General features: G+C 42.7%; 5 protein-coding genes and 1 non-coding gene across 6 annotated transcripts; 4 read left to right on the top strand and 2 right to left on the bottom strand.

Moving 5' to 3' along the window:
• Window positions 1-6,972: 6,972 nt before the first annotated feature.
• Window positions 6,973-7,054, top strand: FOMMEDRAFT_t12. Its single transcript has one exon. It is a non-coding gene; the product is annotated as a tRNA-Trp (tRNA).
• A 374-nt stretch (window positions 7,055-7,428) lies between these two features.
• FOMMEDRAFT_131430 (uncharacterized protein) lies at window positions 7,429-10,400 on the top strand (the record flags this gene model as incomplete). The annotated part of the gene is made up of 9 exons (XM_007262699.1): window positions 7,429-7,653; window positions 7,716-8,047; window positions 8,117-8,471; window positions 8,528-8,680; window positions 8,740-8,874; window positions 8,926-9,058; window positions 9,108-9,412; window positions 9,469-9,812; window positions 9,842-10,400. 9 exons carry the CDS (start codon window positions 7,429-7,431, stop codon window positions 10,398-10,400), a joined length of 2,541 nt encoding a protein of 846 aa, XP_007262761.1.
• Window positions 10,401-10,477: 77 nt separating this feature from the next.
• Window positions 10,478-14,660, bottom strand: FOMMEDRAFT_75480 (uncharacterized protein; the record flags this gene model as incomplete). The annotated part of the gene is made up of 18 exons (XM_007262698.1): window positions 10,478-10,591; window positions 10,641-10,827; window positions 10,881-10,950; window positions 11,004-11,123; window positions 11,183-11,309; window positions 11,369-11,428; window positions 11,483-11,513; window positions 11,564-11,589; window positions 11,641-11,686; window positions 11,750-12,040; window positions 12,096-12,750; window positions 12,809-12,865; window positions 12,917-13,252; window positions 13,312-13,344; window positions 13,843-13,925; window positions 14,056-14,302; window positions 14,357-14,415; window positions 14,476-14,660. 18 exons carry the CDS (start codon window positions 14,658-14,660, stop codon window positions 10,478-10,480), a joined length of 2,727 nt encoding a protein of 908 aa, XP_007262760.1.
• A 249-nt stretch (window positions 14,661-14,909) lies between these two features.
• On the bottom strand, window positions 14,910-16,229 carry FOMMEDRAFT_102299 (Prp18-domain-containing protein; the record flags this gene model as incomplete). The annotated part of the gene is made up of 5 exons (XM_007262697.1): window positions 16,026-16,229; window positions 15,391-15,966; window positions 15,187-15,326; window positions 15,033-15,131; window positions 14,910-14,970 (listed from the first exon to the last, which is right to left on the bottom strand). The coding sequence occupies exons 1-5, from the start codon at window positions 16,152-16,154 to the stop codon at window positions 14,910-14,912; spliced, it is 1,005 nt and encodes a 334-aa protein (XP_007262759.1). The 5' UTR covers window positions 16,155-16,229.
• A 168-nt stretch (window positions 16,230-16,397) lies between these two features.
• On the top strand, window positions 16,398-17,096 carry FOMMEDRAFT_165280 (cytochrome c oxidase, subunit VIb). The gene is made up of 5 exons (XM_007262696.1): window positions 16,398-16,449; window positions 16,501-16,532; window positions 16,595-16,729; window positions 16,807-16,814; window positions 16,877-17,096. Exons 1-5 carry the CDS (start codon window positions 16,418-16,420, stop codon window positions 16,934-16,936), a joined length of 267 nt encoding a protein of 88 aa, XP_007262758.1. The 5' UTR covers window positions 16,398-16,417; the 3' UTR covers window positions 16,937-17,096.
• Window positions 17,097-17,412: 316 nt separating this feature from the next.
• FOMMEDRAFT_77333 (uncharacterized protein) lies at window positions 17,413-18,087 on the top strand (the record flags this gene model as incomplete). Its single annotated transcript, XM_007262695.1, has 3 exons — window positions 17,413-17,731; window positions 17,794-17,858; window positions 17,917-18,087. The coding sequence occupies 3 exons, from the start codon at window positions 17,413-17,415 to the stop codon at window positions 18,085-18,087; spliced, it is 555 nt and encodes a 184-aa protein (XP_007262757.1).
• Window positions 18,088-20,804: the final 2,717 nt, after the last annotated feature.

The raw sequence follows: 20,804 nt of genomic DNA, 5'->3' as shown, positions 1-20,804 counted from the left end.
TGTCTTTTATATTATATTATATAGTAGACACAAGTCTTTTTCTTCAAATAAAATACTATAATAAAGTATTTACTCTCAATATATTTTTGTTAAAATATATTTACTCAATATTTAAAGCTATTATAATACATATACTGTATTATATTCATTAATAATACTTTTAGAACCTTTATAAGATGTATAAGAATTATCTTTACTTTATAACCTTATTAAAATTCTTACAGTTACTATATAATTTATAAATAATGTGTATTCTACTATATAAGAACTATAAAGCTATATAAGAAAATGGACTTTTCCCTGACAGTACAGGACTACTTAGAGTAGACAAGATCAAGACTATAGGACTAGTCTGATCTTGTATACCTATATATACTAAACTACACAAGAGTACTCAGGGAGTATGAGCTACTAAGAATGATAAGCTATAAAGAATGAAAGAAAGGAAGGTCAAAGATAAAGGCACAAAGAATAAAGGGATAGACAAAGGGTAAGAGACTATAGAATGAACAAAGAATGAAGGGGTGGTTAAAGGAATAGAATGATGAAGTAAGGAAGGATAGTAGTAAGAGTCAATATGTATATAGTCTATAGACAGTGCCTCTGAGGGACAGAAGTCCTGAGTTCTAGTACAGAAGGGTGTAGAACCCTCAGAACTAAAGGTATAAGAGTAGAGAACCATAATATTACTCTTCCTCTAAAACCAATTGTTCTGATTAGTAAACATTAGGCTTAGTTAGTAGCTCAGACATAGGTTAGAACAGTAGGGTTTGGAAATCTGTAAGACAGAGTTAATATAGAGTACCCAGATAAAGTTAATAAAAGTCTCAGATTACTTTAGTAGTATAAGTAAGATTCTTAGCAGGTTCCTAAGTGTGTTCTTCAACTAGGTATCCCTTTTAGTAGATAAGGAACTTGAGCTTTCTATACACTAGCTTAGTATCTGTTACATACTCTACTTTGTATTCTGGTTTAGAACTAATAAGTTCTGGTAGAGGTAGTAGGGGTCTTTATTGTAAAGGAAAACTAGGATTATAGTACTAAGACAACAGAACCTTGTTAAACACTAGGTGTATGTACTTTCATGTTGTTAGAAGTTAGAGTTTGTAGGTAGAGGCACTAACCTTCTTTTTAATAATGAAGGGTCTGAAGTGCTTGTTGTCTAACTTCTTTATTAGGCAATCCAAGATCAGATTAGTAGCTTCTAGTATAACCTTATTACTAGGCTAGTAATCCTTAGTTATAAACCTCTTCTAATCATAGTTCTACTTTATAACCTGTACTACCTTTTCTAAAAAAGCTTGTGTGTCCTCTCTGGTTCTGTGTATCTGTTCTACAAAGTCTGTTACAGATTCAGAACTACTATTCTAGTTCAGAACTGTCTCCTAGTACAGATGTCTCTTATGATTAAGGAAGAACAGGGACTATCCTGTTGTAAAGTGTTACTAGTTATTGTGTACAAATTCTGTCAGAGCTAACTATTCAGACCAATCTGATTACTAATAATTAATAAACATTTAGAGGTAGAGCTCAATCTCCTGATTGACTTACTCAGTTTAACTGTTAGTCTGTAAGTAATATATAGTAGAAGGGTTCTTTTAAATTTTAAAAAGTGTATACAAGTCTTATATAAATTTTGACTTAAATTACAGTCTGTAATTGTGAATGAGCTTCTGAGAGAGTCTATACAACTAGAAGACATGATTCTAATAAATGTACACTATACTTTTAAAAGTGAGTTCTGTTTGAGTCAGAACTGTATAAACTTGCTTAGAGAATCAGTCAACAATTATACAGATAGTGTTGTAACTCTAAGACTCAGGTAGCTTACTAATCAGGTCTATTAAGACTTCTTCCTAAGAGTGATCTAGGATCTAATACAAATGTAGAAGAGTCTGCACCCTTGTCTAGTAGGCCTTAGTCTGTTAGCACATATTGTAACTAGTTACATACTTTAGGATTTCTCTCTACATTCCTAACTACTAGTAGTTCTGAGTAATGAGTTCCTGTATTTTGTGTCAGTCTAAATGTTCTATAGTCAGATTGTTGTAATAAGCTTAGACAATGTTCTCCTACAGTTTCTGATCCTTTAAAACATACAGTTGGCCTTCTTAGTAAACCTGTCCATCCTTATCCTCCTCCTAATCTCTAGCCTACTTCTCTAACTACTTTACTATAACTTAGTCCTGTGTGTGTCTTAGAGCTTACTGTATACAAGTGACAAAGTCAACATTCTTAGATTTGAGTCAGATCTCTCAGATTGTCTCAAACATGAAACAGGAATTGTCTAAGAGAACAAGATTTTTGTTATCATTCTCCTCCCTTTTATAACCTACTTGTCTTGAGAGTAAATTAGCTTTTGTTATTTGTGTTCTAGATTTATAAGTTAGTACAAAGTTGTAGTTCTACAGTTCTAACATCTAACAGGCTTAACAGTAGTTGAGCTTCTGAGACACTCAGAAGTACTAGAGATTAAGGTGATCACTCTAAATCTTAAACTTTTGTATAGTACTAAGAAGATATTAATACTACTCCTCTAGGGAACAGACAATTGTAAGGAGTTCCTTATTATAGATAGAGTAGTTCTGTTCTGTTACAGAGAGGGATTCTGATTGAAACACTATTAGACACTACTTTCTATTAATAAACTAGGACAGTACTACTCTATTTACAAAGTCAGAAGAGTTAGCTTTAACTTAGAACTTGTCTACAACTGTTAGAACTACTAATACAGGCTTACTAGTAATAGCCTACTTAAGAGACTCAAACACAGACTGTTACTAATTATCCTATTACTAAGGAACATTTTTGCTAGTAAGATTGTAAAGGGGCTAAGTAATAGTACTAAAGCTTTGAATAAAGTATTAGTAGTAGTTTACAAACCTAAGGAATACTTAGACCTGTTTCAGGTTCTAAGGTTGTAACTAGTTCCAAACTGTAGTTACCTTTACTAGATTCATACAGACCTCTCCTCTACTAATTACAAAGTCTAGATAATCTACTGACTCTTGTGTAAAAGAGTACTTTACTTTTTAGAGGAACAGTTATTATCTTAGAGCTATTATAGAACTACTCAGATTAGTTAGTAATAGTGCTCAACTGTCTAAGTAAAGATCAGAATGTTGTCCAAATACATACTAACATACTCTGAGTCAATCAGATCTGTAAGAATGTGATTTATAAATGACTAGAATGTTGTAAGCAAGTTAGTTAGTCTGAAGAACATTACAGTCAGTTTGTACAGTCTGTAATTAGTTTAGAACACAGTCTTCCACTCATCTCTGTCTTAGATCCAAATATTATTGTATCCTTATCAAATGTCTAACTTAGTAAAAACCCTGAATGTATACATCTTATTAATAAGCTCCTGAATCAGAGGGAGTAAGTACTTGTTTTTGACAGTACCCTTATTAAGACAATAATAATTCTAGACTAGATAGAGCTTCCTATCTTTCTTTTTAACAAAGAAGAAAGAGGAGACTATAAAGGAATTTAAGAGTTAGATCCAGCTGTTCTAAAGATTTTCCTAAAGGAACTTGTCAAGCACCTCTTACTTGTCTCTATTAAGTAGATAGACCTTACAATCCTTAGGTTAGAAACCCTTAGTCAATTCAATTGTATAGTCCTAAGAATAGTGTTTAGGAAGCTAGTCAAATTCCTCTTTACTAAAGACTTTAGAGAACTCTTAGACAAAATCTGGTAGACTGGGTCTACATACATTCTAGAGTAGAGTTGTTCTGAGAGGGTTCTAGACTAGTTCTGTCTTAAACATTCTTCAGATTGACTCTATTCTGTCTTAACTAGAATATGTGTTTATATATTCATTCTAGTTAAAGAAGAACAACTAGTCACCTTTATTAGAACTGTTAGTAACATTAGAAGCATTTGTATCTACTCAGAACAGTAGTACAAGGTAACTGTAAGACTTAGGACACTAATTAAACACAAGTGTTTACTCTAACTAGTTAATAGTAGGGTTGTAAGTCTTAAGCTATTCAAATCTAATAAAGATGTCTGTCTTTCTAAGGTTAGTGACTCTAAACTTAATACTTTCCTTATAATCCTAAATGGTTATCTATAGTTGGACAAACTTAGTAATCTGACTATTTTAGTTTAGAGTTCTGTCTACATTATATACTAGGATTAGAAGTAGAACACATTAAGTAAGAAGGTAGTGTTTCTACATAAAGACTTTATTAATACACAAACTAGTGTATCTACTGTCTACTAGAGCTATTATTCAGATCTGAGAGGATCCTAAGAAGGGAGCTAAGAGGATAGAGACCTAGAGCTAGTACTTAGAACATTCTCTAATAAACTGTTACTTGTTTTAAAGGGAATGTACAGCTTGTACAGTCTTGTCATCTAAGAGGGTAAGTATATGTACTAACATTTCCTTATTAACCTCTCTCTTTCAATAAGGACAGACTCATGTCCTCAGTTGTGAACTCAGCTGAGACTATCCTTACTTAATACTATAAACAAACTACTAAGTAGTAAACAAGGCTAAGTAGTGTTCTGAATGTTCTAAGATTTTAGAACACAGAAGTAGTAGGTCAGATTGTACAGATTTAGACTTGGATAAAGTGTAAAGAGAAGAATCAAAAGAATTAGAAGAAATAAGAGAACTATCTACTTTTGTTTTTAACTTTTTTCTTTCTAATAAATAATTTTGTTAATTTACTTTTTCTACTTTTTCTACTTTTCTTACTTTATTTACTTCTAATCCTATAGTGTCTATTGAATCAAAAGTAACTATTAAAAAATTCAAGTTATAGCCCTTCAGTACTATATTTACTGTTAGACCTTTATAAAATCCTAGAGTATGTAGTTAGAGTCTAAGAGTTCTAAGGTGACTTCTGGATTTGTAGAAAAGGCTTCTTACTACAAATCCTAGTTGTTACTCATTATTACTCTAATGACCTAACAGATATACTATTACTTTTATAAACAGTCCTTAATCTAGTGTTCTAACTTTCTACAGGTAAAGTATGCTCCTTACTTTTAGGCTTCTCTAATGTTTATCAGGACAGATTGATTACAAATTACAGACAGATTAATCTGAGGGCTTGGAACTGTTAAAGCTAAACACATGTGTAAGTATTCTATACAGACTTAATACATTCAAACTGTAGCTTAGTCAAAGGAAATAGTGTATGTCTTCTACTTAGTATAAGTAATCAGTTCTAGTATTATTCTAAGAATCTTATCAACCAGTTCTAAGTAAAGAGCTTTTTCAAGCATTCTAATAAGAACATTATCAAACCTGAGTACAAATCCTACCTTCTAAGCCAGGATATCAAACTCCTGAAAGAAAGTATTAGTAGAATGTTTGTCCTGTTATAGAGACACAAGCTTGTTCTACACATTATACTTTTTATTCAGATTAATAAAGGAAGTACAGAGCTGTCTTATAAATTCCAAATATGACTCATTGTTCTAAAGTCAGATTAGGCTTCTAATCTAATAGCCTTCAATCCAGTTCTAGGCCTAGGTGGCTGTATTACCTTCCTTTATAAAGGAGAGGATAAATAGAACACAATTAAGATTTGAGAATAGATCAGTTAAAGTAGTAGTCATATATAGTTTGACTTAGTACTAGAAGTTCTTAAAGTACTACTCATTAAAGTCTAAAGGGTAGACTATATACTCTTTCTTTCTAGAACAGGTTGCAACTTCTAGAACAATCAGAACAGGTTCTAAAGGGGCTAAGAGTATATAGTTAGTAAAGGTCTCTTAGATAGAGGTTTATACATTTTGAGCTAGGTCTGTTTATAACTACTAATCTAGTAGGACAGTAAGGGTAACAGTTAGTGTAGGAGGGTTTATGTTTACACTACAAAGGAATCAGTACTAAACTAAAAGGGGTAATGAATAGAAGAAGGGTGGTAAAAGTTTAAAAGGGTTTAGAAAGTTTAAAATTTAAAAATATAAAAGGGTTAGAACAAAGAAAAGAGATTGACACAACAGTAAGTACTAATACTTAAAATGTAGGAGAGTTGTAGGGTAGTAATAAGTAGTCTTAATCTAATGTTAGTAACAGTATAGAGGGGACCTAAAGGCTTAGTAAGGGGACCTAGACTACAACTATTCTATATAACAGAAATACAGAATGTAAGTACTAGAACATAGTCAGAACTTACAGAACAGACAGAGAGAGAGAGTAAGACAAGAGTAGAGTATATAGAGTGAGCCTAAGAGTACAGGACTACTTAGAGTAGACAAGATTAAGACTATAGAACCAGTCTGATCTTGTATACTTATATATACTAAACTATATAAGAGTACTTAGAGAGTATAAGCTACTAAGAATGATAAGTTACAAAGAATGAAAGAAAGGAAGGTCAAAGATAAAGGCACAAAGAATGAAGGGATGGACAAAGGGTAAGAGACTATAGAATGAACAAAGAATGAAGGGGTGGTTAAAGGAATAGAATAATAAAGTAAGGAAGGGTAGTAGTAAAAGTTAGTATGTATATAGTTTATAAACAGTACTCTCAAGGGACAGAAGTCTCAAGTTCTAGTACAGAAGAGTGTAGAACTCTTAGAACTGAAGGTACAAGAGTAGAGAACTGTAACAAAGAGTGTGTATAAAATATTAGTCTTTGATTTAGCTTACACTTAAGAATTATTCTAGTTTAATACTCAGACATCTTATAGTACAAATAAAACAATACATAGAACTACTTAGTATTGATGGTGCTGTAGTCCAATCCTTGGAACCCTAGATCTACTACACTAATTATGCTACATACTATTACTGTGACTAGATATACTTATTATTCTTAATTAATTATATATAAGAACTAAGATTGTCTGAAAACTAATACTGCTAGAGTCCTCTGCCTTGAGAATAAGGAAAGAGCATATATGATACAGTCTTAACTGGTACTAATTAGACCTGTAAATACTCTCCTCATTGAAAGCTGTTGTCTATTTAGACAGATAGAGCAATTCTGAAAGTCCTAGTCTGGACCGGTAGCTCAGTGGTAGAGCGTGTGATTCCAGTTCAGGAGACTCCACAAGGTCGTCCGTTCAATCCGGGCTCGGTTCATAGGTTTGCAAGACTGTTTGTTTTCTTTCTTGTTTCCAGCTAGTGAAACATTCTACAACTCAATATATGAAAACTGCACCTGTTAGTATTGTTATCTTCTGTGCATATTATTAATACTTGTCCATACTCTAGACAGATTGAGTTGGTGTAATTAAGTTTGAATAACTAATGTCTTATAAAGTGGAACCATAAGCATTGGTCTGATGCTGATGATTGAACATGTTGGTGAACTTACACTCCCCATTAGGCGATGCAAATCACGGGGGCGACGAAGACTTACGGAACGGCTGCTTGTCCATTTCGGCATGAACTGACACTCTTCCCAATTGCCTGGCTGGTAGAGCTAAGAGCATAGCTCGTGGTCGGGGTGCATCATGGCTGGAATTGGACTGAACCTGAATTCTATTACGGAAAACACCTCGCGGCTGGGCGCACGTATCCAGGAGAGCTTCATTGAACATACTCGTGATCTGGCCATTGCTCGAGGCCCTGGTGCTGCATACTTTGACGTGTCTGAGGATAAAGTCCGCAACGTCCGCAAGCAGCTCGATACAAACAGTGATCGCGAGAAGTTGGATGCACTCAAGACATTAATAGCGGTATTTGTTCCCTCTGCAGGCGAATCGTGGACACCTCGACCTGACTACCACTTACACCATAGCTTATCTCAAAAGGACGGAACGTCTCAGACTACTTCCCTTCCGTCGTCAAGAATGTTGCCTCTCCCAATCTAGAGATACGAAAGCTCGTCTACATATTTCTTCTACGCTATGCAGAAACGGAGCCGGATCTCGCATTGCTCAGCATTAACACGTTCCAACGCGACCTTGCGGATCCAAACCCGCTTATACGCGCAATGGCCCTTCGGGTACTCAGTGGGATCAATGTCCCTATGGTTGGGAACATAGTCATTCTCTCCGTGAAGAAATGTGCGAATGATCCAAGCCCATACGTACGCAAAGCGGCTGCACTTGCTACAATAAAATGTTACAGGTGCGCACTTGATAATCCTCTTTCGGATTCAAAGCTAACGAAGCCAATGCAATACCAAAACTAATCCAGTATGGACTCCGGACATCTTCCCTCTCTCATTCCAATCATCACCACTCTTCTGAAGGACAAGTCTCCGTTATCTATCGGTTCCGTCGCAGTCGCATTCCAGGCAATATGTCCAACACGTCTCGATCTACTCCATCCTCACTATCGTCGCCTGTGTCGAATGCTCCTCGACATCGATGCATGGGGACAAGTGAGCGTCCTGGAGCTCTTAGCTCGTTATGCGCGGAGTATGCTCCCCAGGCCAGTTACGTCAGACTCAGCAGGAAACAAAATGGACGAAGGCAATGAAGACGTCGACCCGGATCTGCAGCTTCTTCTGTCGGCTTCAGAACCTCTCCTTATGTCACGAAATCCTTCTGTACGAGTTCAAATTTTCTTAAAACGTGTCTTAATTGATTGCTCTTCGTTATCAAGGTGGTTATGGCGGTCTCCCGTGTCTTCTTTTACCTCTCTCCACCTTCCCAAGTCAATAAGTTAGTCGGGCCCCTTCTTCGGTTACTCTCTGTGTCGAAAGAAGTTGAAGCAGTTGTCTTGGCGAACATTCTCATCATAATGCACGAATACCCTGTATGTGGAGATAAAATCAAGGACTAAAGCCCTGAAATACTGACATCGTTAACTTCAAGTCACTGTTTTCTCGCCATTACTCCCGATTCTTCATCCGTGCAGTAGATCTGAGGGGAACGAAACTGTTGAAACTCCGGATTTTGCTCAAGCTACTCTCATCAGATAATTATCAAGTTTTGTTACGCGAATTTGTGGTACGTTGTCACTGCGCACATATACTTAGTTTTTCTCAGACTCTTTTTTAGGTGTATGCCGATGACCCAGACGATACAGTAGTCTCCGATGCTATTCGAGCTATCGGTTTTTGCGCCAATGCGGTGCCAGACTCAGCTAGCCACTGCCTTTCTGCGCTAATGGAGTTCATAAGGACCGGTTCCGGTCAGTCCGTATTGCGTTAACCAACCGGCCTTTCTTGACATCTGAACAGAATCAGCCGTCTCCGCTTCTGTCCTCGTATTGAAATCCCTCGTCCAAACTCTTCTTCAAAGGTCTCAAGCTTCTTCGTGGACAGGCGGACACTCCCCTGCGCGCATCATCGCTGACCTTGCAGGTCGATTAGATGAAATACGACACGCATTGGCACGAGCCTGTATCGTATGGCTTGTGGGCCAGTATTCATCGCTTGGTAGTGAGTCAAAAGACGGAAGTACAGCAGAAAATGGTGGACTGGACGGAGTTGCTTGGTGGGCTCCCGACGTGCTGCGCAGAACAGCGAAGACGTTCTCAACTGAAGTGAGCAAACAACCTGAGCTGTATCGCTTCTACCGTTCTGACTCGTCGTTTTACAGGCACCTATCGTCAAACTTCAGGTCCTTACGTTAGCTGCAAAACTTCTGCTATTATCGTCAACATACCACCATTCCATCGTACTCCTGACGAGATACGTTTTCTCACTTGCACGATACGACCTGAATTACGACGTTCGGGATCGTGCTCGTCTACTAACTGCTTTGCTTGTCGGTATCGCACCTCACCTCCAGCATACGAACGGAAGTACATTCGCAGATAGCGATGCGATTGATGAAGGAGAACTATCCAGCAGGGGCGGAGTAGTCCTACGTCATGAGCAGGTCAAACTCATACTTTTCGAAGGGAAACTGGAAACACAGCAGTGGGAACCTTTCCAAGGCAAGTCATTTATTTCCTAGTCTCCGCGCCAAGTACTAACTTTGCGTCATTAGACAAAGGCTGTGTGCTTGGTTCCCTAGAAGTCATCACCGGCCGGCCAACAGGACTAGACTCAAGCCTTCGCCTGCCAGACTGGCCAGAAGAGGGCACAGACTCTTCTTTACGTGACTCTCCGGAGGAAATTCCTAGTGTCCCGGTGACGAATATTGCAGGGCAGCAACAACGTTCTATCGCTGAAATTACTGGAACAATGGGAGGGTTCGGTCCGAGTCATGCAACCCTCAAAGTGGGATCACCAGTAGTTCTAACACCAACTGGACGTGCATCTCCTAGTTTGCAGGGTGGGACGGGAGGAGCAGGACTCTGGAAGAACCTTGATGAGTTTTATGAAGAGTCAGATGACGAAACCGAGGATGAGGACGAAGAAAGTGAATATGAAGGAAGGCAGACACATAGTGCCAGCGCTGTGCAAGCGGAGCGCGTTGACGAAAATCGCACGGCTCATCCGGTGCATAATGAAGAGGAGTCCGACAGCAGCGACGAGGATGATGATACAGATAATAGTGATAGTTCACCGGAAAGTGTTCGATAAATTGTAGATTGTAACTTTTTAATACAGCAAAAACTACAACAAGTAGTGCATCACAAACAACAGCGGGTACGAGTCGTTTACAAAACAGCGCCTTCCGGAAGGTTGTAATACAGCGGCGTGCCAAATACATGGTAGTAATGCCCATTCTTCCCTCCACGGCCTTCGTCGCCGTAGTATTCCATTGGGAACCACTGCATGCCAATCAGCTATATATCAGACAATCCAATGAGAGAGACTTACGTGTTGCTGTTCGAGTATCTCCTTATGTACACGCAAATATCTTGCGCTCTCTGACTCGTCTGTGATAGAATGTCCGAACCGAGGTACGACAAATTGCCCAACTTGCAACTCAGTATCGGTGACTTTTCCACGAGACATGCGCAAGTAGGAGGTTCGGTACAGGCCGCGATATAGGATGTATTCACACCTATTTGTAGCTTAAGATTCTCCATTCATGAGAAGACAACATGTTTAGCTTACCATCGATCATGATCGTCGGCGTCGATATCATGCATTAGACCATCTTCTACCATAATCTTATATGGAGACGCTGCGACAATGTTTCAGAAAGAACGGTCTCTGTGAAAGCTGATTGAAACTTACGTCGATCAGCATGAGGTTTTGTCACGACATAACCCAAGAATATGGCAGGCGCTGGATAAGCAGAGCGCATAATCCTCGCCAACTCCGTTGACTGTAGTTCTCTATCCAGTGGATCCTGTTCTGTATGAACGAATCAGGCCATTACTATCCATAAAAAACCAAAGAGAAAGACACCATACCTTGTCCATTATGAGCAATTACAACTAGGACCTCAGTCCCATAGATATCCAGGAAAGCAGATATAGCAGGCGCTAACTCGCCGTGCGGAGAAGGGAGGAGGTGATGTGTAGAATTTATGATCGGAAACTGCAACAGATGAAGGGAAGATCAATACTAGGGAATTCATCGGGAAAAAGTTATCCCACCTTGGAAAGGAGTATAGCGCCCCACGTATGTTTATCAGGTCCGGGACCTAGGTCGACGTACTACGGCAGGGTTCGTCAGCCCCTCTTTTATGGAGTTGATAGGAATTTCCTTACAAACCCATGATCCTCAGCCATTACACGAGTCCTACATAGTAAAGTCAGTTAGAATCTTGACAGAGAAATCCAAAGGCTTACAGGTCGCGGTTCCCATAGACATGACGCTAAACTCGCTCATAAACAATCGACCCTATAAATGAAGCAATACGACTCACGTGTAAGTCTGTTTCAAGAAGCCCAAGAATATCTAACTCCATGTCTCTGGAGAATCGGGGCAGTACATTGTTACAGCTTTGGCAATAGACGTTAGAAACTTTGACATACCGAACGAGGTCCCTCATCAGCCGCTGACTGTCCCTTCCCTCATTATCCAACCCAAAATGCACAGTCCAGATACCAGCTCGCACCATACGATGCCCCGGGCGGTGTGGCTGAGGCGGATTCACTGGCATCCTATAACTCGTAACCAGACCAGACACAGCAGCCATGACACAGAGTGCATTGAAAGTATATAGTTTAAAACGAGGCGAAACTTCCAGTGATGCATGGCCAAAGTTTCTGCTCCCTGGCCATTTGAAAACAGGAGCTAAGCACAGAATCTGCGCTAAAAGAACACTACAAGGCGTTAACCTTCCATCTCAGCAACTTTAGAATAGAAACGCATACGTACAGATCGGTCCTTTCCCTCAACACTTCGCCTCCAGGAACGAAGGCGTAGGCCACGGTCCAAACGCTCGCCAAGTAAAAAACGACAGCAACGAAAAATGCAGTAAAATACGTCCGTCCGACGAAAGGCGACATAGCAGCTTGTTGCAAAGTCTGCGGTATAATCGACATAAAGAAGACAGCAACACCTAACCCTCCGAAATAACCGGCCCAGTCATTGTAACTATAAAGTACAAACGAAGACACGGCCCCGACAAGGAACCACAGGGGACTGGCAAGAACAGACGTAACCGGACTTCCAAGTATAGGTAGAAGCATGCCGGCTGATTGAACGATGAGAGTTAGGAGACCATGAAGATGTGGAACCGGTCCTTGAATAGGGTAACCGGTCCATGTCCATGCGATCAGTGTACTGGGGTCCGATAGGAAACAGTGGAGACTGAATATCAAACTTCCCAGAGCCAAGGAACTTGGCAACCATGCCTTAAGAGGAACGTTAGAGTTAGAACGGGGACCATCGAGAGCTTCTGCCCTGAGTGCGGAGTTTGCGGAAGTCTTCCAATGTCCATCCCGCAATGCCAACTCGAATATAGCGAGCACAGCAAGGAAGATCCCTGTTTTGTTGTATCCTCCCGTGTGTTCGTCAAGCAATGGCCATACTATAGCGAATTGTAAGTCTCGAACCTTCGTGTCGAATGTGTTAGCGCTTCTACTCACAGGGGTTATTGGAGTGATTTGCGTGCTTCGAGAGAGACGACAGAATGAGTCCGAGCCCTAACACTAATTGGCAAAATGTGAGAAACGAATCTATACAAGACGGGCGACCTCGAGACGTACGTATAGATTGCGAACCGGCAGTCGACGGTTCAGACCAGTCGACAGAAGCACCAATGCATAGAAAGAAGTTCGCAAACGTGACGAATAGGAGTCGCTGAGCAGGCGTTGGCAACTTGTATGCGACTAGGCCAGTCAAAGCCAGCACGTGTAGCGTCAAACGGCCAGACTTCGTCCCCGCCCAGGTCCTGAAGGACTGTATGCCGAGAAGACCTGGCGACAGAATGGATAGCAGTGCGAGTTCGGCGCCCGCAATGCCAAGTTCCCATATGGAGAAGTAGAAAAGAGTTGGTATCAATGAAGTAAAAATAGTCCAGAATAAATATGCTATTGTACGAAGCTGTTAACTCAAGTAGAACATGTAGCACGAGTGACTGGTAGCGCACCGAGGTATAGATCCGATACGAATGAGAATGCCGCTCTATGATTCTGAAAGGTATCGGCGAAGACTTGATACGGCGCCGCCACACTTCGCACGATTTGCTCAGGTGGCTTTTCATCAGTTTTCGATTTCTTATCTCCCATGGCATCCACTTGCATAATCTGTTGAATACTACTTTTTACGACTTCTTCACGTTTGCTTTGAAGAACCTTTGCAACATTGGTTCTACGCACTATCAGTTTTTGATTTATAAATTTACACATAGCGTTTTACATACGCATCGTCCATACTTCGAGCCGCTAGTTCTTCACCTGCAGAAATGTTGATCTTACAAGACCATGAGAACGAATAACTAAAAAAAATAGATAGGTAATGGTCAATACCTCTAGACGTGCATCCGCGAAATCCAGTTCTGTTACAGAATCGAAGAGGATATCCGTGATGATGAGTGTCCACTCAAAAAACGAGTAGTGGGTGTAGGCTGCATCAAATTCCAGTTCATTTATGATCAGCAAAGGAACGACAATAAATTGACTATTGCAACTCTTACCTCCCGGTACTCTGTGAACCTTATGTTCGATGAAGAAATAAATCATGGGTATTATTGACAAAAAGAACCTTCCAATTCAATGCATACGTCAGGAGAACAATAACACTGGTTCGTTCATGACACCTACGTAGCAGCATACGCTACCCTTTTTCACAATGAGACTTTGGCCGAACAACGAAATAAAATCAATCCACTCACCGCCTTCGCCTCTGCCGCGTTTGCTTGGGAGTACAAGCTATTCCACCAAGCATCCATGGAATATTGCACAGCATATAAGTTATCATAAGCACGTCATGCGCATCATGATCATCCGACGAGGTAATGTATACCCAGCCGCCACAGGCTAAAGTGCGTATGATACCAGTTACAAGGAGGACCAATGGCATGGATGATTGGTATGACTTTAAGAGGAAATACTGCAATGCAACCATTGCAAATCGCGGTCCTGAGGCCACTCTTATTAAATTTGAATAGGAAGCAAGTATACCAAATCGCTCACCAGAGTTCAACGCGATGAGAATGTGGAATATGCTACGTTCTGGATACCAGTCGCCAATTCTATGTACGCGAAGGAGGAACCTCAGTAACATATCAGCGTCAGTGGCGCTGAGAGCTCACGTTGCAGAAACCGACGGAAACCATTCTTCAGGATATCCAGCGACACCATTCTTCACGATTTTCTGGTAATGAAGAAGAGTACCAATGACGAGTGCTGAGCCGAACGCGAGGAAAGCAAGCGTTGTATGCAGACGCGAAATGTCAGATGCGTGAAGTATGAGTGGCGAGCGACGCGGGCTCGCCATCGTAGTTCAATGCAAAGTTAAGAATATGGTGAAAGTTAGAGGCAGGCTACAAGGAGATAGGTGCGCTTGGTCTGTTCATGGGCTAAGCTAAAGCGTGATTCTCGGCGGCATCATTCATCACGGGTCCGCGTCAACGCGGAACTCTCTCGCATCAACACCACAATGTAAGCATGCATTACATGATCATCCATAATAACAATGTACGACAAAATACTACGAAAACAACACAAAACAGATAATAAGAATCCGTCATCCCATAAGTTGCGTCAGATCGTCTGGAGGATACTTGGTCTGAGAGAACGTGAGGAGTCTACGCACAAACGACAGTCAGAAATCACGTATGTAAATCTTTCAAGCTTAAACAAAACATACCGCTTCAGGCTCTGGATATATTTCCGACTCACTTCATCGTTCAAGACGTGTGCTACTTGATCCGTAGCGATTTTTTCTCGCGCAGATCGTTCGTGAATACTGGGCAAAACGCTCAGTTAGGCCCGATCGCTTACTCCATACTATGACGACTCACCCGACCATGGTAACACCAATAGGCCAAGGGGCATTTCCAATTGATAAACGAAGGTATGAGTCGTTGGCCCTCTGGTATTGTCTCTTCTGCATATAATAAACTATCTCGGCTATTCGAGCCAGTACATCTGCAGGGAGGTTCTGTTATCGACGAGCATATCAGCATTTTTCAACAAAAATTGCAAGGAGAGTTATTTTCACTTACTCGTGACCGAAGACTCTTAAAAAGAGGTTTAAGGTATTGTGCAGACTGAACTTGAGTTGCGGCTGCTAGCTTTCCCTGAGTCGACCGTTTGATGTGCTCCGGACGTTCATCCATAGCTTCGCCCCACTCCCTAAGCGTCTTCTTAAGAGCGTAGTAGATTAGCGGATACAGCTTGTCCGGGTCTGTCTTGATCAAATCGGGGTCGATTATCACTGTCCCAGACGTGTCCGCGTCATCCTTATTCTTTGGATCTTTCTCCCTCTCCTTTCCCTTCGCCTTTGCCTCGAGTTCGTTGGTTTCCACATCCTCCAACGCTTTCTTGAAGTCGTTCTGACCGCCATGACGGTCATGACCCTTTTCCTCGATAAGTTCGAGAGCACGCAGTCGTAGTCGTCGTTCGCGATCAGTCTCGCCGAAAAGACGGATAGGTTGGCCCTTGGCACGCAATCGACGGATTGCATCTTCATTTGAGATATTAAAGCCTCCGGTCTCAGGAGCAGGTGATCCCAAAGCTGACTCTCGTGCAGAGCCTGAAGACTCCGGCGGCATTGGCGAATTTGAGAATGCTCTCGCAGCCTGTTCTCCAACGTCGCCTCAATACTTCTTCATGATAAAGACGTAGACAAAGCACTCACTTTCAGTTTCTCTTTCGCTTCTTTCGCCTCGCGTTCCTCCTGTTCTTGCTTGTGCCTTTGCTTCTCCTTTTCCTCCTTCTCCCTCCGCTCCTGCTCGGCCTTCAGCTTTTCGAGTTCACCTCGACGCATGTACTTCGATGGTCGAGCTGTTTCATCCGTGGCGAGCTTGCGCTTCACTGCGATTTCGGATTTGAGAGCGTCAAGTGACATGGTGTCTACTGTATTGTAAATGTGGATGGAGAGGAAAGCAACTTGTCAGTATGTTTCAATGTTTGCAGTCAGAGGCAGGCGTAGCACGTGACTCATCCTCGGAAATGGCCGGGTCGGGCAGAAACGTTTGGTCGTCGACAAACAGTCTAACGACCTCCACACTCAAGCAAGTACCATCCATCATGTCTACAGTTGCAGAAGGGGGACTCTCCAGGTGTGTTGCCTTCACCTTTTTTTCTGTCTTTATAACTGACCCATTTGTCAGCAAATACGTCTTGCAAACCGCTGGCTTCGATGGTACGTTATCACGCTCGAATCACCCGACAGCAATCGTTGCTAAATCGAATTACTCTTGCCAGCCCGGTTCCCAAACACGAACCAGACCAGACACTGCTTCCAGAACTACACGGACTATTTCAAGTGTATTACTGCAAAGGGCGAGGACTTTGCCCCGTGCAAGCAGTTCAAACGCGCTTACAACTCTCTCTGTCCCAGTGCGTTGTTTCCATCCAATCTATCACTATGTTCGTTGCGTTTGCTGAATTTCACGTTCTATCTATCTTTCATTCAGATGAATGGGTGAGTCGCCAAGATACAATGCTACCGGCGACATGCAATGGCTGATGATCTCTCCTCTGCAGATCTCCAAGTGGGACGAGCAACGCGAGAATGGTGCCTTCCCCGCGTCGTTAGAGCCTTGAAGGCGAGTCTGAAGATTTGTGATTGATTAATTGTAGAGGTGGCAAAACCCTTCTGGTGTTCATCAATCAACCGTTGCATTCAGACAATAAATTCTTGCTCAATGACTTTCTGTGAAATAACATTTATTCTTTGAAACAATCATACCGAGGCCGGATTCTTCCTTAACAGAGAGGCTGTTCATTGCTGTAAGACCGTTATTCCGAGGTGGCGAGTTGTGATGTTTACTTGTTATACTTACCAGTCGGAATTTGGCTTCTGACCTAATTGATTATTTCATCAATATTATGTAATGCTATTCTTTTCTTTCTGAGTCTGAACTGCGCAAGTGACAAAGCGCCCGTGTCTCCTCGCGCCGACGAGCAACAACTCTGTCCTGTCACACCCTTTCTACTCATTCCAACCTACCGTCTTTTCGTCTTGGACGATTGTACATTGCTTGCTCTACGGCGTTCACCCTCAATCGTAGACAACAACGATGCCGGGGACTCATCTTCTACCTCCTAACTTACTAAAACTCTTTGCGCCGCGTCCTCCCCTCCCCTATATACGTCCAGTCGGCAAAGACCCAGATCGCGTCCGTGCCAAAAATGTTGATGGTGTAGCAGCCTTGCTTGCACGATTGAAGGAGGAGAGTACACAAGGCCTGATCGATGCGGGAACCCAAGAAGTGCCAGATGGGATGGAAGAGGGCGAGGAGCCGGTTTTTACGCACACGGAGGAAACACAACGACAAATTCGAAAGGAAGAACGAAAAAAGGCGAAAGAAGACCATTTTAAGAACGCAAAAGAGATGTGTACGTCTTATGTGATTTTTTGGATCACGAGAGTGTTACTAACTAGCACTCGATACGTACAGACAAACCTGCGGAAGATCCAGAAGCAGTTGGCGATCCATACAAGACGCTGTTTGTTGCGCGCCTGGTAAGCTCCCTCGCTTTTGCGAATTTTACTAATAGTTATACTAACAAGACTATCACAGAAAAAGCAGGCCAAGGAGATTGATCTACGCAGGGTCTTTGAAGGTTATGGCACCATTGAGCGCGTACGTATCGTTCGTGATAAAAAAGGCCGAAGTAGAGGGTATGCTTTCATCGTCTATGAACGAGAACGCGATATGAAAGGTATACAAAATTCACCTATGCGCAGTTAATTTGACTGAAAGCCGAATTTTTACACTAATCTTTACAACTGAATTTGTGTTCATAGCTGCCTACAAAGAGGCTGATGGTATCCCTATTCTTGATAAACGTATTCTTGTTGACGTAGAACGCGGTCGGACTGTGCGTGGATGGAAGCCTCGCCGTCTGGGTGGTGGTTTGGGCGGTCGTCCGAAGCCTGAACCGCAAGTTGTTGGTCCTCCTCCGCCCCGCGGAGGTGGAGGTGGATTTAGAGGGGGAGGGGGTGGATTCCGTGACAGGGTCGCAGGTCGTGGCGGGTTTGGAGGAGGCCGAGGTGGAGGATTTGCCGACAGAGGATCTGATAGAGGCTATGGAGGTCGTGGTGGAGGATTTGCCGACAGAGGATCTGATAGAGGCTATGGAGGTCGTGGTGGAGGATTTGCCGACAGAGGATCTGATAGAGGCTATGGAGGTCGTGGTGGAGGAGGCTTCCGAGGCGGCGGATTCAATCCTGGAGGACCTCCGCGAGACTTTGGCCCACGAGATGACGGATACGGAGGTAGAGGAGGTGGTCCTCACGGAGGGTTTGGTGGTGGTGGCTTTCGGTAAATATCTAACTCCTTATTAATATTGTTGCATTTTACTCACCATAGGTTTATTTTCCAGCGGACGAGGTGGAGGAGTCGGATATCAGGGTGGGTTTTCTGCTGGAGGTGCCAACGGATACGCCGGAGGTCCTCCTGGTGGCGGAGGTGGATATGGTCCGCCGTCTGGTGGGTACAAGAGAGATGGTAGTGCATATGATGAGCGGGACGCCAAACGACCACGCTATTGAGCGTCAGTCCATGCCCGTCTTACTCTCACCTTCTCTTGCAGTATCCCCACTGATCTAGCAGATAATGGTTCATTTCCTACATACTATCTCGTCATGTCTCAGTCGGACTTGGTAGGCACTTTTTTTGTTGTTTTCCATGTCGAGACATGTAAGTCTACGGTTCTTTCTCTTCTCTTTCATTTCCCAGAGCTTTCCCCTGTTCCCCCGCTGTCTCCGTTTCGCTGCTTCTCTATCTCCGTGCGTATTTCCTTTCAGACAAATAGTTATATTGCGTAAGTATCATTGTGATGTAGGATGGCTCGGCGATGACAGAAAGAGGCAAGTATAATCCGCGACGTAGCTGTTAATCACAACTTTGCAGCTCAGAGACATGATGAGTTCGCGATAATCATATCACCTGGGCGCGTCTGTTGTCTCTTGGATGCGCTGACACTGGTCGGTGATGGTCGGCATTACTGAACTGTCAAGGTCAAGGTTGGTCGGCGACCAGGAAGATGGCCTTTGGTTGTGTCTACTACAGAAAATTATGCTGCAAAAAACGCACAAAGGTCGCGGATAGAAGACGGTGATGGGATCACCGGGCATGGCCAAAAAGTACAGACAACGAACGATGCACTGAAAGGAGCAAATCTCAAACGGAGGCGACGTAACATTCTTGAACACAGAATGTTCCTTGCAATTTCTATGGTGAATAACGGATGCGGTTACGTTGCTCAAATCGATTCTCAGATGATTTCCGCGACGTAGGTATGTTACAGGGTTGCCTAACAGGGCAGCTTCCTTGGGCTCTTGTTTATCAAACGCGACGGTTTCTCCTTACATAGCGAGTCCTCAAATATTTGAAGTCTACTACTACTGGTGATTGGTTGTAGAGCCTGTTTTTAGTCACACCCCTAGCCCTAACAGCGTTCCGCTACCAATACCAATTGAATGGCACTTCTTTCCACTTTCAGAATATGATTGAAATATTAGTCATGCGAACACCTCAGGTCTTCGATATTCTAAATTAGGCAATGTCGATTGTAGCACCAAATGCAACCAGGTACTAGAGACAACCAACTAAGTAGAGGCCAATGTCGAGCCTCACCATCTCGAGAGCAGTTCGTCTCGACCAGAAGGCAAGCAGGCAACTGAGTCTTCATCGTCTTATGAATAGTGCAACGCGCTTGCCCTTCTGCGCTGTCTTTATTCAGAGAAAAAAGAAAGAACTCAACCGGTAACGATGTGACAACCCTATGGACCCTATGGACCATGGAGACCGTTCTCTCGAGCTCATAGCCCTTGCCTCGTTCTGATACAGCGCCCGAACGCTCAGAAAAAGACAAACAGGCAAGAGCAACAACTGCATGTGGCACTCAGCGGGCCGCCCTATGTGCGAATTGTTCCCGGTTATACGGGACCCGCTCGCATGCCCGCTCGCATGCGTGTGCTACAGACTTTGGGGGGTTCTCGATTGTAGCCTTCTTGGCAAGTGGACCCTAGCTCTTGCCCAATCGATCTCACCAGTCACTATCACTTTCCTTCTTCATCCCGTCCGTTGCGCAGCAGTGCAGAACATGACCCCGGACATGTTCTCGACGGCCCAGTTGGCTTCTGTGTCGCCAGAGAGACTCCGGGAGCCTTGCCATCTCTATCTCCATCGTGCGCGGGTGATTCTAGGATTCCAGCATGGGCGCGTGAGCTGCTCTCCCTGTGACGTTCGCGTCGCTTGACGACGCGCCGCTCCCGTCTGACTTGCGTTGCCGTTGCCGGTGCCTGGAAGAAAAGGGGCAGTAGACGATCTTGAATGGACTCCGTTGTGCCCTGCCTGTTCTAGTCCTCCTTCCCGGCAGATCCAATCTCAATCCAAGATGAGCATACCAGCCGTCCGCCTCCGTCCGTCCGGCGCCCTTTTCCAGATAAAACATGCACATT

Source organism: Fomitiporia mediterranea (assembly GCF_000271605.1).
Source record: "Fomitiporia mediterranea MF3/22 unplaced genomic scaffold FOMMEscaffold_2, whole genome shotgun sequence".
In the NCBI taxonomy this organism is placed as follows: domain Eukaryota; kingdom Fungi; phylum Basidiomycota; class Agaricomycetes; order Hymenochaetales; family Hymenochaetaceae; genus Fomitiporia; species Fomitiporia mediterranea.
The sequence above is the reverse complement of the archived record's forward strand: the minus strand, read 5'-3'. Positions and strand labels throughout refer to the sequence as shown.

Bases quoted from the DNA above. Each gene is read 5' to 3' on its own strand.
- FOMMEDRAFT_165280 (XM_007262696.1), top strand. From the start codon at position 16,418: ATGTCTACAGTTGCAGAAGGGGGACTCTCCAG. The intron at 16,450-16,500 runs GTGTGTTGCCTT...CCCATTTGTCAG, and splicing joins GCAGAAGGGGGACTCTCCAG to CAAATACGTCTTGCAAACCG. The intron at 16,533-16,594 runs GTACGTTATCAC...TACTCTTGCCAG, and splicing joins GCAAACCGCTGGCTTCGATG to CCCGGTTCCCAAACACGAAC.